At 34.8% G+C, this 17023-nt stretch overlaps 1 protein-coding gene and 1 pseudogene across 3 annotated transcripts in view; one reads left to right on the forward strand and one right to left on the reverse strand.

Moving 5' to 3' along the window:
* The window catches only part of BRINP3 (BMP/retinoic acid inducible neural specific 3), a 411767-nt gene that overhangs the window by 279595 nt on the left and 115149 nt on the right, over window positions 1-17023 (forward strand). For all 3 annotated transcript variants that reach the window (XM_047839603.1, XM_047839604.1, XM_047839605.1), the window contains exon 6: window positions 7299-7535. In XM_047839603.1, the coding sequence (XP_047695559.1) occupies window positions 7299-7535 (237 nt within the window). The remainder of the gene's footprint in view (window positions 1-7298; window positions 7536-17023) is intronic.
* Window positions 2563-3435, reverse strand: LOC125154931 (small nuclear ribonucleoprotein-associated protein B-like; annotated as a pseudogene).

Below are 17023 nucleotides of genomic sequence, written 5' to 3' on the forward strand. Positions count from 1 at the left end.
TACTTATTTATTACTTATTTATAATGACAAGAAAGGTTATGAATACACATGTTTAAACATGTACTAGTTGAAGAAGTTCAGAAAGGCCTTGTTTGTGGTGACATATTATCTAAATTAAGTTGACTGATCAACTTGATCAATTTTCAGTCACTCTTCTCTAGTCTACCTTTTCTCTCGTCTACTTTTTTCTTTAACTACATAAGTTAGAGCTGCATTTACATTATTCAGTTTTACATAAGAATGCTCTAAAGTTCCAGAAATCCAGACATTTTCCCTCAACATTTCAATTTTCAAAAATGTAATAGCTTTGGGTTATTTAAACTTACCCTAAATAATAAATGAATCTCATCTCTTTTCAATTGTATACAAATGAAAAAGGAAGTACTTAAAAATTTAAACTTTAGGGGCACCTGGGTGGCGCAGTCGGTTAAGCGTCCGACTTCAGCCAGGTCACGATCTCGCGGTCTGTGAGTTCGAGCCCCGTGTCAGGCTCTGGGCTGATGGCTCAGAGCCTGGAGCCTGTTTCCGATTCTGTGTCTCCCTCTCTCTCTGCCCCTCCCCCGTTCATGCTCTGTCTCTCTCTGTCCCAAAAATAAAAATAAACGTTGAAAAAAAAAAGAAAAAAAAATTTAAACTTTAAATGCCATCCAATTTCTCATTATCAATTTTGGCTATAAAGTTATTGAAATATTTTTTTCTTACTTAAACAAATGTACTCTACTGATATTACATGTAATTCTCTACTGCTTACTCTTTTCTAATGTATGGATTAACTTGTCATCAGAGCATTAAGTTTAATAGAAAAAGATCTGGAATATTTATATGACATATGTTTATTGATTTATTATTAAAATTTATTTATTAACATGAGTTATTTTTTTTTATTTGTGAATCACTGTGCTTAGTTTTTAGAGTATTATATTATAAAAGCAAAGCTTCAACCTCTTATCTGTCTTGAAAAACAATTCGCACACGAATAAGTGAAGCAGTACTTCTTTTTTGAATAATTATTGTTTCAACCTTTTACCATTTCTGTGAGTAATGCAGAAACCTGTGTCTCTATTTTTCACCTTTTCTATTTTCCAGGCCTCTATTTTCAATTGTCTGCCACAACTTTATGTGTACCCTTGTGGTGCCAAGACCTTTCCAAAGATAATTTCAGGAAATTAATATCAAAATCCTCAACTCCCCATGTGTTCTTTCTCAGACTTCATTTTTATTGAGAGTCTGAGTATTTATGTTGATTTACTTGTTCAACCTCACCATTAATAGCAGCCCTTCTCCACTTAAAAACAACAACAACAACAACAAAGCATTAGTCGATTCTGGATCAACATTCCCAGGATACATTCCTTTGAAATGTATAAAATATTTTAGGTCACTATATTTGACAAGTGGAAACACTGGTGTCTCGATGTAGAATTTCATCAGAGCAAGGAAAGCATCAATAAGAATTATTCAAGGTAAAAGCATCAGGCAACAAATTCAGAACAAAACTACATGACCTCACTATATTAGAATGAACATTCTGAAATGAGATGTCAAAGAGATACACACAGAACATTAATTTTGACCTAAAAAAAGTGAAATCAAATGTTTTCTGGCAGTGAGGAAGCTAGGTTTACCTGCTTGTTTGTCCTCGAGATCTGGCTTCACCGGTTAGCTTACAAACAGACAATTCAAAACTTGAAAAAGCCATACCTGCAACTCCAAATTATTGATGATGATACATGTAATATATGACAAAGAGTAACTCATAAGAAAGTGTTAATAAATATACTAATATTAATATATTCATATTAATATATTAATAACATTCCAATGTTTCCAACGCCTGGTTAATTTAACATATCAAAGTACTACTGAGTGAAAGGGTAAAGGAGTAATGAAAAGTCATTTATCAAGTCTTGGTAATAACTTTTTGGTAAAATTCCCAGAAACTGAGATGTGAATGATTCATATGATTGAGTAACAAATACTTTTCCAGGTCAGTTGGTTCTTAATGTTTTATTTTGACAAAATTGACAGAGGACTGGTTTATTATCAAATAGGAGATTTATTGATAGGTCACTATAATTGTTTTTTTTTTTGTTTTGTTTTTGTTTTTGTTTTGCTTATAATAAAAATTTAATGATATTGCCTCATAAAACTGTTTTATTTCGGGGCACCTGGGTGGCACAGTCGGTTAAGCGTCCGACTTCAGCCAGGTCACAATCTCGCCGTCCGTGAGTTCGAGCCCCGTGTCAGGCTCTGGGCTGATGGCTCAGAGCCTGGAGCCTGTTTCCAATTCTGTGTCTCCCTCTCTCTCTGCCCCTCCCCCGTTCAGGCTCTGTCTCTCTCTGTCCCAAAAATAAATAAACGTTGAAAAAAAAATTAAAAAAAAAAACTGTTTTATTTCCTATTTTCTTTATTTATTGATGTATTGGAACAAATTTTCTTTTTTCTTTTTTTAAATATTCTTAAGAGTTTATTAGAGACTAGTTTCACAGGCCATAAGGAAATAGAAGGACTATGTACAGTATTACAGGAAACAGGCAGGGAGCTGAGGAGGGCAAGAACAGTCTAGGGCCTTGGTGGGCGCATTCCTGGGGGAGGAGACCACCAAAGTGAAACCAGACAACTTCATGAGACTGAGAACAAAGGCATAACAAACAAACAGGCCTGTGGTTACTTGGCCCCGGGCAGTCGGGCCCATGCCTTTGTGGACTACATCCATATCTCTGTGGCCACAGGTCAAAGAAAGCATCTCATCCCGCTGGAAGGCTGTTGCATCCTGAAAGGGACATGCTCGTTGGACTTCCTCATCCATGAGGATCCTCACTGTGGGACCCATGGGAATCCTCATGCCAGGTGGTGGGTCCATCATGCCTGGAGGGGGTTCCTCTCAGCCCTTAGGTGGGGAAGGACACCACAGCCAGGTGGATACTGGGTTGGGACGCTGGCAATACTGGCTATAGCAGCAACTGCAGCAACCTAAATGCCTCTTCCTTGGGGGGGGGTCATCTCCTGTTGGGCTGGCCCACCAACCCCTCAGCTGGGCACAGAAAGTCCTGAAGGAGTGTGGGGCATTGGAACACCACCTAGGATTCCTCTGTCATCAGCTCTGCTAATCCCTGGGCCTCTGGCAGCTCCAGCAGGTGTCACTCAGATAATGTCAGTATCTTTGGGAAGAGGTCCCTCTCCTGGCATTGAGACCAGTTTCTCCTCCCCAAGCAGCGCCAGATGAAGGACTTCCTTCTTTCTCTTTCTGTTTTGAATTCTTTGGCATGATCTTCCTGAACTCATTACAGTCACAGAGGATCAGATTCACACGCTTGTTTAAAGCCTTGAAGGTGCCAATGAAGATACGGGAGTCTTGAGGGATGCACCTTATCCTGTAGTCGAGGTACTGCAGCATGGTGCTGCTCTTGTCCACAGTCATGGTGGCCGTTCTGATGGCTCCCATTCCCGCCAGATTCGCATTGGCAGGGGCTTGGATGCCAGCCCACTTCCCTGGAATAGATTTCTTAGAGCTTAACATATATAAGGATGAAAAGCAGGAACATGATTTTTATTAACATATATTTCTAGCCAAAAAACCCATAAACTAATGAACACTAAAACCCTATCAAGTCATTAAAATCCTGTGATTTCAATAAGATGGTAACATTTGTTTTTAAAGATTATTTACCAATACATGTACTAAATTTAAATCTACTGAGTTGTGTGTTACCAGTAATTATAATGATTACATCGAGAGTTAACATTCTTTAGCTTGAAGATTTTCATTATTAGAAAAGTACATATTGAGGTGCAGGTGGCTCACTCGGTTAAGCATCTGACTCTTGGTTTTGGCTGAGGTCATAATCTCAGGGTTTGTGAGTCTGAGCTGGCGCTGGGCTCTGTGCTAACAGAACAGAGCCTCTTGGGATTCTCTCTCTCCCTTTCTCTCTCTCTCTCTGTCCCGCGTCTGCTTGTGTGTTCTCTCTTTTGCTGTCAAAATAAATAAATAAACTTAAAAAATTAAACAAAAGAAAAGCATGTATTGTATAATTTATGCCATAAAATTTTATGTTATCTCTACTTGTCAGTAAAATATATACACATCATCAATTATTTATTTTCATAGCAGTGATATGTGACTGAGGTCAGGAAAGATGCTTATTAGTGAATATATATTAGAACAAAAATATGTAGGGATCGTGAAATGAATTAACAAACACATATGCACATACACACACCTCACTCATAAATTCTTTCTAGTAGATGTTATTAGATCCCAAATTGCCAGGACAAGAGGCCATTGTTACATAAGGAAATACAATGTAACATTTTTATTTTAAAATAGAATTATTTGTTTGTTTGTTTAATGCTTTTGTGTTTATTTTGAGATAGCACAAGCTGGGGGAGGGACAGACAGAGCAGAGAGAATCCCAAGCAGGCTCTGTACTCTCACTATGGAGCCCATTGAGGGGTTTGATCTCATGAACCAGAAGATCATGTACCTGGTCAAGTTGGAGGCTTAACAGACTGAGCCACACAGGTGCCCCAAAAGAGAAATATTTATAATGCAACAAATTGCTACTCTTGGTTTATTTAATATGTGATGAAAATTTTAGATGGCAACTTGATAATGTCCAAGGAATTCCTTAGGTTTTCACGCTACTTTGGGTGAACAGCATTGAAGAGCACTAGTCAGCTGGTCATTGTCAATTTGCTGCTTGTCTTGCCAGAAAGTATATTTTGCCTTGCCAGAACATATATTTGCACATTACAGCTTTCTTAGTGTCTCATCAATTTTGAAAAATTTTTAATATATTTATTCATCAAATATTACTTTTTTCCTTCTTACCTCTTATTCTAGGGTTCCACTAAATATATTTTTAGACCTTTTAGTCATGACTTATATATCTTTTATACTGTCTTCTGTATTTTATATTCTTTTGCCTTTTTTTTTACTACTTTGTATTCAATATTTTTATGATATATTCCAGTTTGCTTATTATCTGTTTAACTATTTCTAGCCTGCTATTAGTCCATCAGTTATTTCTTAACTCCAGTTTGCAGAATTTCCATTAGATTATCATTTATAATTTCCAGTGCCCTGTTTCATATGCTCCCTTTAACAGAACATCCTGGGCTCAGAACTCAGCTTCCTTAAGCAAAGGCTCAGTGCCAAGTAAACCTTCTGTAATTAGTATTTTGGTGTTTTTACTCTATTTTTCCTGTACATTAAAAAAACCCCCAGGAGAGCCTTAAAAAACTCAAAAAGGTTTTGAGTGATTTGTCTCTAGACTTCTTCCCCATCCCCCAAAAAACTTTTTACAGAATGTCAGTTTTCTTCTTGCAGGGATAGATAAGTAGATAGATAGATAAAGAGATAAACATAATTGTAAAATCCAATTTTGTAGTAAATGTCAATTAGGTATTGGCCAGATGTTTCTTTTTCTTTTTCTTTTTATATACTGATCACTTTGAATATTTACCTTTTTTATTAAATTTTCCTATGTAACAAGATGGCTGAAATTGAAACTATTTTCTTGAAGTATCATAATAAATACTAAACAAGTAAAGAACCCTAAATATTAATCATATAGACTTATCTTCATTTTTGAATGTTTTCCTCAGAGATATCAATTCAGTAAACTTGCATGTAGACAAGTAATGAATCATATCATAGAGCTGTCTTAATACATGGCAAGGACATGAACTGTGTAACAATGGAAATCAGTCCATCTGCTTCCTTGTAGTCTCAATGATCACTCCTGAATAACAGAGTGGGATAAGTTATGCATTGTTAATAACAAGAGATAAGCATTATCATCAACATTCTGTAACTCCTTTACCATTGCCACAACCCATTGTCTTGTGATTTCTATGTAAATGTGAGCTAATAGTCTGAAAGTAAAAGAAAATATTGAAAACTACTTGAAATCATGTGGTGGAAAATAAATGCATCTCTTTTTAAAGGTATAGGAAGGTAGGCTCTACCTACATTATGTAAAAATAACTAAATATTCTAAACAATTAGGTTAAGGAGACAAAGGAAGAGAAATACCATATAATTTTATTCATATGTAGAATTTAAAAAAAAATGAGCAGAGAGAGAAAGAGAGAGACAAACCAAGAAATAGATTCTTTCTTAATTATAGAAAACGAAATGATGGTTACCGGAGGTGGGGGAGATGGGTTAAATAGGTGATGGGGCTCCAGGAGTGCACTTGTTGACATGAGCGCTGAATGATGTATGAAGTGTTGAATCACTATACTGTACACCTGAAACTAATATAACACTGTATGCTAACTAACTGGAATTAAAATGAACATTTTAGGGATAGCTGGGTGGCTCAGTCTGGTCTGACAGGTCAGACAGAGCCTGGAACCTGTTTTGGATTCTGTGTCTCCATCTCTCTCTGCCCCTCCCCCACTCTCGCTCTGTCTCTCACTGTCTCAAAAATAAATAAAATATAAAGGAAAAAATTAAAAATAAAAAAAATAAAATGAAAATTTTAAAAACATTTTTTTACATAAATGAAGAAACAGAGCCAATTACATTTTTAAAAAATCAGATAATCTGAGGGATTAAACACTTCTATCATTTCTGAGATTCTTGGACAGTGCACAGAATCAGCACATGTTGAAAAGAATTACAAATATTTGCAATTTTGAAGGCTTAGATCATTTTCTTTCTTTTTTCTTTCTTTTTTTTCTCTTTCTTTTTTTGGCTTAGATAATTTTCTAATGATTGTTTAAAAAATTTTTTAATGTTTTTACTTATTTTTGAGACAGAGAGAGACAGAGCACAAGCAGGGGATGGGGCAGAGAGAGAGGGAGACACAGAAACCGAAGCAGGTCCAGGCTCCAAGCTGTCAGCACAGAGCCTGACGTGGGGCTCGAACTCACAAATTGTGAGATCATGACCTGAGCTGAAGTCGGTCGCTTAACCGACTGAGCCACCCAGGCGCCCCTATTTTTAATTGTTTTTAAATGTTTATTTTTTGAGAGAGAGGGAGACAGAGCGCAAGGGGGGGAGGGGCAGAGAGCGAGGGAGACACAGAATTGGAACCAGCCTCCAGGCTCTGAGCTATCAGCACAGAGCCTGATGCGGGCCTCAAACTCACAGACGGTGAGATCATGACCTGAGCCAAAGTCGGATGCTCAACCAACTGAGCCACCCAAGCGCCCCTCTAATGATTACTTTAAATCCATGACTTATATATTAAATTGTTGGCCTTTTTTGAAGATTTTAAATATGTGTTATACCTTTTTTCTTTGTCAAAAAACAAAAAACAACTTATTTGCATGTTATGCTCTTTAAGGGCTGCAAGTCCTCCTTCCAGACTATCTTCAGGAGCGTTTTGTACAAGCGGCTTTGAGCTACATCGCTTGCAATTCAGAGGGAGAGTTCATCTGCAAGGACAATGATTGCTGGTGTCAATGTGGTCCCAAATTTCCAGAATGCAACTGCCCCTCCATGGACATTCAAGCCATGGAAGAGAATCTTCTTCGAATAACTGAAACCTGGAAAGCCTACAACGGTGACTTTGAGGAATCAGGTAAGATAAGTTTCAATGCAACACTTAAACTTGGTCAGAAATAAAAAAACGAAAAATACTATACTGAAACGGCTACTTTCTTTTTGGAAGAAACTATTACATAATTGGAAAGCCTTTTATTTAATTTCTGTTATTATTGCTTCAAATAGACATCTATATCACTTTTATTACCAATGATTCTGTATTTTACTGAAAACATATCGTGCTTTGTGTATTGCTATGTACCATGGGCACTAGAACCTAACCTGCTCTTGAACTCATGTATTAGTCATTTAAGAAAGAAAGCTTTTGCCTTTCTCAATATAAGAATTTATCACCTGATTTCCCTGATATATCTCTAGCCTTTTCTAATAGCGCATGGGTTTCGTTTGTGAGGCAAAAATGCAGAGAGCATTTTTTTGTCCTATACCTTCTTTACATTAACATGAATTTCATGAATGTGCACCTTCACTGAACTCTTTATTTTTTAATCAAATTTAAATCAATTTTGATTTATGTTTGTGGGTTTTTGTTCTTGTTATATCTGAATTTTTATGAGTGTGTATATGTGCTTTCAATATTGTTTCTTATTGATTACATAGCCTGCAATAGCTTTCATTTCATAAAGCACTGAATTTTAATAAAAGATTAAGGATGTCTCAACATAAAATTGAAAATGTTGATAAAAGCATGTATAATAATACAAGATAAAAGAATAATTAAAATCCTTAGATTATGGTGAGCATAATTGTGTAGTAATTACTCAAAAGTGTTGGGCATGTCTAACTTTCAAATGGGCAAAAGAGGTTTTAACTTCCAAGAGGCCAGACTTATAGGACTGAGTGTTAGAATTCTTCTGGTGACTGGATTAGCCAAACATACTTAAAAAGTGACAACAAAATTCAACATCCATTCATGATAAAAGAACTTAACAAATTAGGCATGGAAGGGACATATCTCAACAAAATAAAGACCATCTAGGACAAGTCCACAGCTAACATCAGATAAGAAACAATACAATTGATGGTTGCAACAAAACATCATCTTTTTGTGGAATAGAACCACCAAATTATAAAATAAAAGGGTAGGCAAATAAATGTAGGAAGGATTGATGAATTTAGAAATTCTTGAGGTATATTTTGATCAAAATAGTGCTTAATAAGTAACAATTTTTAATTATAAATATTTTCAAATATAAATATTTCTATTTATATAAACAGGAAGAACTGTTTAGAATCAAAGATCCTTATCCCCTTGAAATTGTTGGAAAATCTTATGAATCTCTTTCTATAGTTTATATATTTTTTCTTTTTTTAAGTTTTAATTTAAAATCCACTAAGTTAACATACAGTGTAATATTAATTTCAAGTGTACAGTATAGTGATTGAACACTTTCATACAATAATGGGTGCTCATCCCAAGCACACACCTTAATACCCATCACCTGTTTAATTCATCCCCCACCTACCTCCCCTCTGGTAACCAACAGTTTGCTCTTTATAGCTAAGACTCTGTTTCTTGGTTTGCCTTCCTCTCTCTCTCTTTTTTTTCCCCTTTTGTTTGTTTTGTTTCTTAAACTCCATATATGAGTGAACTCATATGTTATTTGTCTTTCTCTGACTGACTTATTTCCATCTGCAGCCACGTCATTGCAAATGGCAAGATTTCATTTTTTATGACTGAGTATAATGTCTTCTTTATCCATTCACCAGTCAATGGGCACATGGACCGTTTACATAATTTGGCCTTTGTAGATAATGCTGCTATAAACATTCAGGTGCATGTATCCCTTTGAATGAGTATTTTTCTATTCTTTGGGTAAATACATAGTAGTGCAATTTGCTGGCTCACAGGGTAGTTCTGTTGTTAACTTTTTGAGAAGTCTTCATATTGTTTTTCAAAGTGGCTGCACCAGTTTACATTCCCACCAACAGTGCAAAAGGCATCCAAATGAACAAGGAAGAAGTAAAACTTTCAGTATTTGCAGATGATATGATACTCTGTATAAAAAGTCCAAAAGATTCCACACACACACACACACACACACACACACAAACCTGCTAGAACTGATAAAAAAATTTAGTAAGATCACAGGACACAAAACCAATGTACATAAATCTGTTGCATTTCTATACACCAATGATGAAGCAACAGAGAGAGAAATTACAGAATCAATCCTATTTATAATTGCACCAAAACCAATAAGCTATCTAGGAATAAACCTAATGAATTTCTAATCTCAAATTTTTCTTTCTAATTTTCCCGGTAGAATACTCAGATACCATGCCTGAGACATTTGTAATGTTTTATTCATGCATACCATCTGATGTTTAAAAATAATTATGGAATACAGCACTTTTAGATAAATTGTAATATACGGTAGTCTCCCTGGGTTTAAATTAAAAAAAACAACAACAACTTCCATTTCATAGTACAGTGTATGATAGGTTAGATGAGGGGATCCTCTGGGCCTCTCTATATTTGTGGAATTCACACAGGAATGCTACACTTTTTTATTTTGTCTTGGAAATTTATTGAAATAGAGGGCACCTGGGTGGCTCAGTTAGTTAAGCATCTGACTTCAGCTCAGGTCATGATCTCACAGTTTATGAGTTCAAGCCCCACATTGGGCTCTGTGCTGACAGTTCAGAGCCTGGAGCCTGCTTCAGATTCTGTGTGTCTCTCTCTCTCTCTGCCCCTCCCCGCTCGCATCTGTCTCTGTCTTTCAAAAATAAATAAACATCAAATTTTTTAAAGCAAAGTTTATTAAAATACAAATCACCAAAAGGGCATTTGGATTTTGTTTCCAGGTAGAATGTAGTATATTGAAGTAAGGCAGCACTTCCATTGATAGTTCTAGGAAGGTAAATAATTTTTTAAATTATATTTTTACACATGTAAAAAACAACAAATATTTTTACGCATGTAAAAAAGCAACAAAGCTAACTGAAATAAAATTTCTGACCGGAGGTATAAGCTGGCGATTCACATTTTTCTTTCCCTCCTTTCTTTCTCCCCTCCTCCCTCCTCCTTCCCTCTCTCCCTCCCTTCCTCCCTCCCTCCCTGCTTCCTTCCTTCCTTTCTTTTATTCACTAATTTACTTAGTTCTGTGAACATTTGACAGTTCTTGATTTAGAGTAGACTCTGAGGACTGTGCATTTAGCCACTCAAAGAGTGGCTGAAGGAAGAAAGATAAACCTGCAAAACTTTCAGTGGTTGTGGACATCGGAGTGACAAAATTCTAGATCTGATGGACCTAAAGAAGTTCAGTTTTAATACAAGGTATTTGCTGAATTTTAGACAGTGTTAGATGCTATAAAATGATTTAAAAGTCTCTGAAAGTGGAAAGAAGTTTATCACTGACTTTCAAGAGCTTAAGACAAAAACTCTCGAAAAGGAGGAGCTTGAAAATAAAACTGGCAAGGATGGAAAACCCCTACAGAAAATGATGAATTGACACAGTTTCTATAGCTGCTTTTCCCTGGGGCACATTTATCAGTTCCAGTCAGAGCTAGAAGCTGAGAACCTAGGATTAGCTCTTGGAAAATGCTGCTCTTCCAGAACACTGAAACCAGAAGAATATTTTGCATTTAGTGTAAATCAAAGAGAGAATATTGGAGACTTAAAGGCTTTTAATTTCATGGCCAGTCTCCTCTTTAAAATGTTTGTCTTATTTTGAATCTACCTGTGGCAGATGACTGAAGAGATAAACTAAAATCTCTCAGTAATAAAATGGAATCTTTGCAGTGTTATAGACCTGAAGAAGCAAATGCTCAAAAGGTGGATAATTGAAAGTTTGAAAGAACCACACTTTAACAACAGGGGAGACCCAGAAGTAGATTGAGTCCTATACAATTATAGCCCAGCACTAATGCAGTTTAAATCTTGATCTTAAGGAGTTGACCCTGAAAAAATTAAACCCCATAGCATCTGTTAAATATGGAGAGGGTGGCCTCTTGAGGTTGAAAGATTTTCTAAAGAGTCTGCAGTTCTTTTGATATATGATGGACATAAAACCCTAATTTACAACATATGTGAGCACACAAGACCTTGTAGATAATGTCAAAGAGAAAAGAAACCAGACAATAGATGTCAGATGACTCCAATATTGAAATTAGTAGAAAAGATTTCGGATAATTGTTATTAAAATGTTCAAAAAAGTAAAGGAAAGAAATGATAGTGTAGATGAAGATGTTGAAACATTCACCAAGATTTGGAATCTACAGAGGTGGACTAAAGGATATTCTAAAACATAAAAGTGCAGTAACTGAAATCAATAGCTCAGTCTTTTTTTTTTTTCAACGTTTTTATTTATTTTTTTGGGACAGAGAGAGACAGAGCATGAACGGGGGAGGGGCAGAGAGAGAGGGAGACACAGAATCGGAAACAGGCTCCAGGTTCCGAGCCATCAGCCCAGAGCCTGACGGCCGGGCTCGAACTCACAGACCGCGAGATCGTGACCTGAGCTGAAGTCGGACGCTTAACCGACTGCGCCACCCAGGCGCCCCAGCTCAGTCTTTTTAATAAGAGTTTTAATAAGGGTTTTGGCACAATGGATGGCAAGTTTAGTGAATGTGAAGACAGATGAATAGAACAGACAAAATGGAAGCAGTGAGGAAAGCAATCACAAAATATTGGAGACATGCATAAAAGGTCTAACATATTTTTTAATCTGAGGCATAGGAGGAGTAGATGGTAAAATGGCATAAACGATATGCAGAGACGTAATGGATACAATTTGTTTTTAACTAAGAATCCATACAAGTCAACCTACAGATAAAAAAGCACAGCAAACACAAACACAAAGAAAGATAAATAAAAAGAAAATCACAGATAGACACATAATAGAGAAACTGTTGGGGAGAAAAGGGCAGAAAATATTTTTCAATATAATTACAGAAAAAAAAGACATTCCTCTCAGTGGAGTAATAATAGGTCTGACTCATCAAAAAACAAAAGATTTTGACATCTTTAAAAATAAAAAAAATAACTATTGATTTATAATTATTTACCAGTCCACAGCTTTTCAAAACTGAGGCTGAAAATAAAGAGGTGTTCAGACAAGAAATGCTGGGTAAAGACATAGAAATGCAAAGAGGAAGAGGAATAATAGAGTAAGCAAATATATGAGAGTGAATACAAGTGAATATCAACTGTACAAAATAATAATTATAATGTGATGTGGAAACAATATAGATGTATATAGAATTTTGATATATTACAATAGTATAATAATGAGTGATGAATGGAAAGAATTAATATTCTCAGTATTCCAAGGTGCTCCTATTGCTGAGGATGTGTTAAGTGATGTAATTTGTATTAGAGTGAAATAAATCAGACATATATTCATAATCTCTATGATAATTCTAAAATAAGGAAAAATGCTTAAAATCTAGAAGAATGAAATCAAATAAAAATATTTTTATTACCCCCACAAAAGACAATGAAGTAGAAAATAGAAGAAGAATCATCTGTATCAAGTAGATAATCCAGTTTTAAAGGGATAAGTTTAGATTGTCCTTTCAATAAATTGTAACTGGTCAGATACATCCCACTATAATGGTTATTTATATTAAATATGATATTTTTCTTATCACATTAAATATTCTAAATAAAAGACCACAGGACTGGTTAAAATAACATAGCAATAATAACAACAATAATAGTAATAAAAGATTATTTGTTATTTACTAGTGACATGCCAAGGACATAGATAAATTGAGGTTAAAGGGTGGAAAAAAATATGTAATGTAAACCTAGCTAAAAGTGCTAATTTATAATACAAGATGTATTAACTAAAATAAAATATTTTATGCTAATAAAACAGTCAATCCAACAGAAATATAATTATTAATTTATATGAACTACAAAATGAAAATTGTACCCCATCAGTTAACTAGTCAAGTTAGACTTTATTTAAGACTATTGTAATTGGGGCGCCTGGGTGGCTCAGTTAGTTAAGCATCAGGTCATGATCTTGCAGTTTGTGAGTTTGAATTCTGTGTGGGGCTCTATGCTGACAGCTCAGAGCCTGGATGGAGCCTGCTTTGGATTCTGTCTCCATCTCTATCTGCCTCTCTCTCTCTCTCTCTCTCTCTCTCTCTGAAAAATAAATAAACATTAAAAAAAATTGAGACTAAGGAGGGAGACTTACAGTAGGGAAGAGAAGTTGAACTCAAATACTCTGAAACAAAATGAGGGAGGATTTTTAAAACATTGGGATTAGCTCATGGTAAAGTACAAGAAAACATGACCAGGAAAGCTGGTCAACATGATTAAGCTAGCTGTGTTTGCTAATTGCCCCTTATTTAAGTTTGTCTTCTACTTTCCCCCAGAGGCTGGAGAATAGAGGCACTATCTCCTTTTCTTTGGATGATTACATTTCCAAGAGGTCACTCCCAGATCCTTGAGAAAGTCTTTATGGTTTATAAAGGATTTTATCTTAAAAAGGGCACAGAAAGAATTTACCAATGCAAATTTTCATACAAAAAGGGAAATCAGGGGCCTGTAGTCAAGAAGAAACCTGTTCAAAATTTAGTGAATGTTGTGAATAAAATCCCAAATATTGACAGTAAAATACAAAAAAAAAAAAAGAAATTTAAAATTTCTGTAATTAAAAACAGCATTAAAAATGAGAAGGCAAGGGGCACCTGGTTAGCTCAGTTGGTTAAGCATTTGACCCTTGGTTTTGGCTCAGTCATGATCTTGTGATTTGTGAGTTTGAGCCCCAAATCAGTCTCTGGGTTCTTAGCATGGAACAAGTTTGGGATTCTCTTTCTCCCTCTCTCTCTCTGCCCCTCCCCTGGTTGTGCTCTATTTCTTTCCCTCAAAATAAAAAAATAAACTTAAAAAAAATGAGAAGGCAATTTATATAGAAGGAGAACATATTTGCAAGACATTTGTCAAACAAGGAACTCCTATGGATAATATATACAGAAATCTTTCTAATCGATTAAAAAATCAATAAAGAAATGGTCAAAATGTTTCAACACCTTGAAAAAGAGGAACTCCAGATGGAAAATAATTACACAACAAAGTGTTCAATAGCGTTAGTAATAAAAAAAAAAGGCAAGTAGAGTCATAAAGCCACTCATGATAGCACTACTTACCTACTAGAATGGCTAAAATTTAAAAAAAGAAAGGAAGAAGGGGAAGAAAAAGAGAAAGAAGTGGGGGGAGGGGAAGAGACAGGGGAAAGGAAAAGAGAAGGGGAAGGGACATTATTTTCAACACTCTGAAAGTAGAAAATATCAAAATGCCTATCAAGAGGAAAAGAGTAAAAAAATCACATTTACACAATGGAATTCTATGAAGCTAAGTGAATAAATGATCTACCCAAGATGATATAAATAAATCTAAGTATCAAATTGAGCAAAAGACCAAAAGCAAAAGTATATGTACTATGTGATTCCATTTATATGAAGTATAAAAATAAGCAAAGTTCATCTATCCTAGTCCAAGTGGGGGCTTCAGTTCCTTTGCTGAGGCAAGTGCTGATGTGACAGATGAGGGTCTGAGGTGCTTCTTTGGTGCTAAAAAGTCATTATCCCTCACTCCGGAGGCTGCTACAATGGCATGTTCCGTTTTTGAAAATTCTGAGTTCACACCTACGATATCTGCATCTTACTCTATTTATATCATAATTTAATACAAATTAAAAATTAAGAGCAAGAATCCTGGCATGTAAATAATCAGAAGGACATACTTCCAGAATAATTGAACAAAGTAAACATTTTTAATGCTCATTATATGTTATGTGCCAAAATATGTAATTGGTGAAAAATTAGTCAGAAATATTCAATGGACAGAGGCTCTGAACTACTAGCTAAAAGCTAATGCTAATTACAGTCGGACTTTTTCACCCCCACCACTATCAAAAAAAAAAAAAGTCAGACTTTTTCATTTTAACTCCTGTGTGCACTGTCCATCTCAGGTTAAAACCAGATTCTTACCATATTGGTTCAATTGTGTCAATGTTGAAAAAAAAAAATGATTTACTGAATCAATCTATGTTTGGATGATATTTCTGAAACTATTTACAATATTGAAAAACATAATTTTTTTTTGTTTCAATTGGTATATAGTGTATTTATTTAGCTGAATCAAATATAATTTGAGGAGTGACCCTACTTTGCTGTAATTTTTTGATTCATGATAGATAATATTGAGGTGTTTTTTTTCAATTTCAACATAAAGATAAAGAATGAATCTAAACTTTTTATTAGTACACTACATCTTTGGTAAAACCACATTTATTTACGCACACAACAGGTAAAATATTTTTACTGGGCTCCTTTCAAAACTAGTGAAATGTATGGAAGAACACACTTGATAGTTTTGAGAAGAGTTTTTCCTAAGAAAGAAAATTTCCTTTTTTTGCCTCTTAGACATAAGCAAAATATAAAAAGTAATGAGGCAGATATTGCATTGGGAAAAGGTTTTCAAATGATCTCATCACCCACAGGCTCCTATAAGCTAATAGACTTTATTCTAAGTACTTTGATTGTAAGGAAATGCACCAACTTATATCATTTTGATTAAGAATGATGATAAGGTGATTTTCAAATATTTAAGTTTACTTGACAACTTTTTAATGCAAACAATTAACGAATCTAAAATATATTTTTATAGAAGCTGAAGAAAAAATACATTTCAGATTCTATTGGAGCAGGATAACTTGTTTGTAAATACGTTTCTGTTTTGTGTGTTTTCTCTTATCACCAAGTATAAAATTAAATCAGCTGACCAGATTAGTGTACGTTGCTAAGCCATTTTTATATTTGGTTATATGTGATTTATTTTGTTTTGTAATACAAGTCCTGGAAAACATGCCTTTTACAGCCTGCCAAAAAGGTGTCAGAAAATTTTAAAATAGAATGTATTTTTTTCATATCTTACAACCTGAGAGAATTTTGGTTGTAAGAACTATATTTGAATAAATGTATTTATTCTCTACCTTTATATTTTCAGAAACAAATTAGTGTTGTTCAATAAGAAACAATGGTGGCATATAAGCTACGGCAATTATAGTGAAAGAAAGAATCTAGGATAGAGATACAGGGAAAGGCGTCGGGAGATATAGATGCAGACAGCAAACGAAACATGTGCACACAGTAACAGTAACCAAACAAACATTGATGTCTCCTATATAATTTGAAAAAAACAGTATTTTTGCCAATTGCTACCCAGGTTTTGATCAGGAATGCTATCCTAATGAAAAACCTGGAAGACCTTACAGTTTTAGAGATGTATCTAAATAAATAAACTTAAAATTCATTTTGGATTGGATCATGCCATCATTTACTAAAATTACTAGAAAAATAATCACTATCTAGGTAACAATATAGCATCTTTTCCAGATAATATCCTAAGTTATCCTTAATTCTTCTTTGGATGAATAAGAAATTTAATTATTTAAGCTACAACTATGGAATATAATGATACAAGTGATAGCTAATCTTTAAGTAGTAACTAATCTTAAAAAATAAAGGGCTTTACATACAGCACAA

Source organism: Prionailurus viverrinus, chromosome F1, assembly GCF_022837055.1.
Source record: "Prionailurus viverrinus isolate Anna chromosome F1, UM_Priviv_1.0, whole genome shotgun sequence".
Lineage (NCBI taxonomy): Eukaryota > Metazoa > Chordata > Mammalia > Carnivora > Felidae > Prionailurus > Prionailurus viverrinus.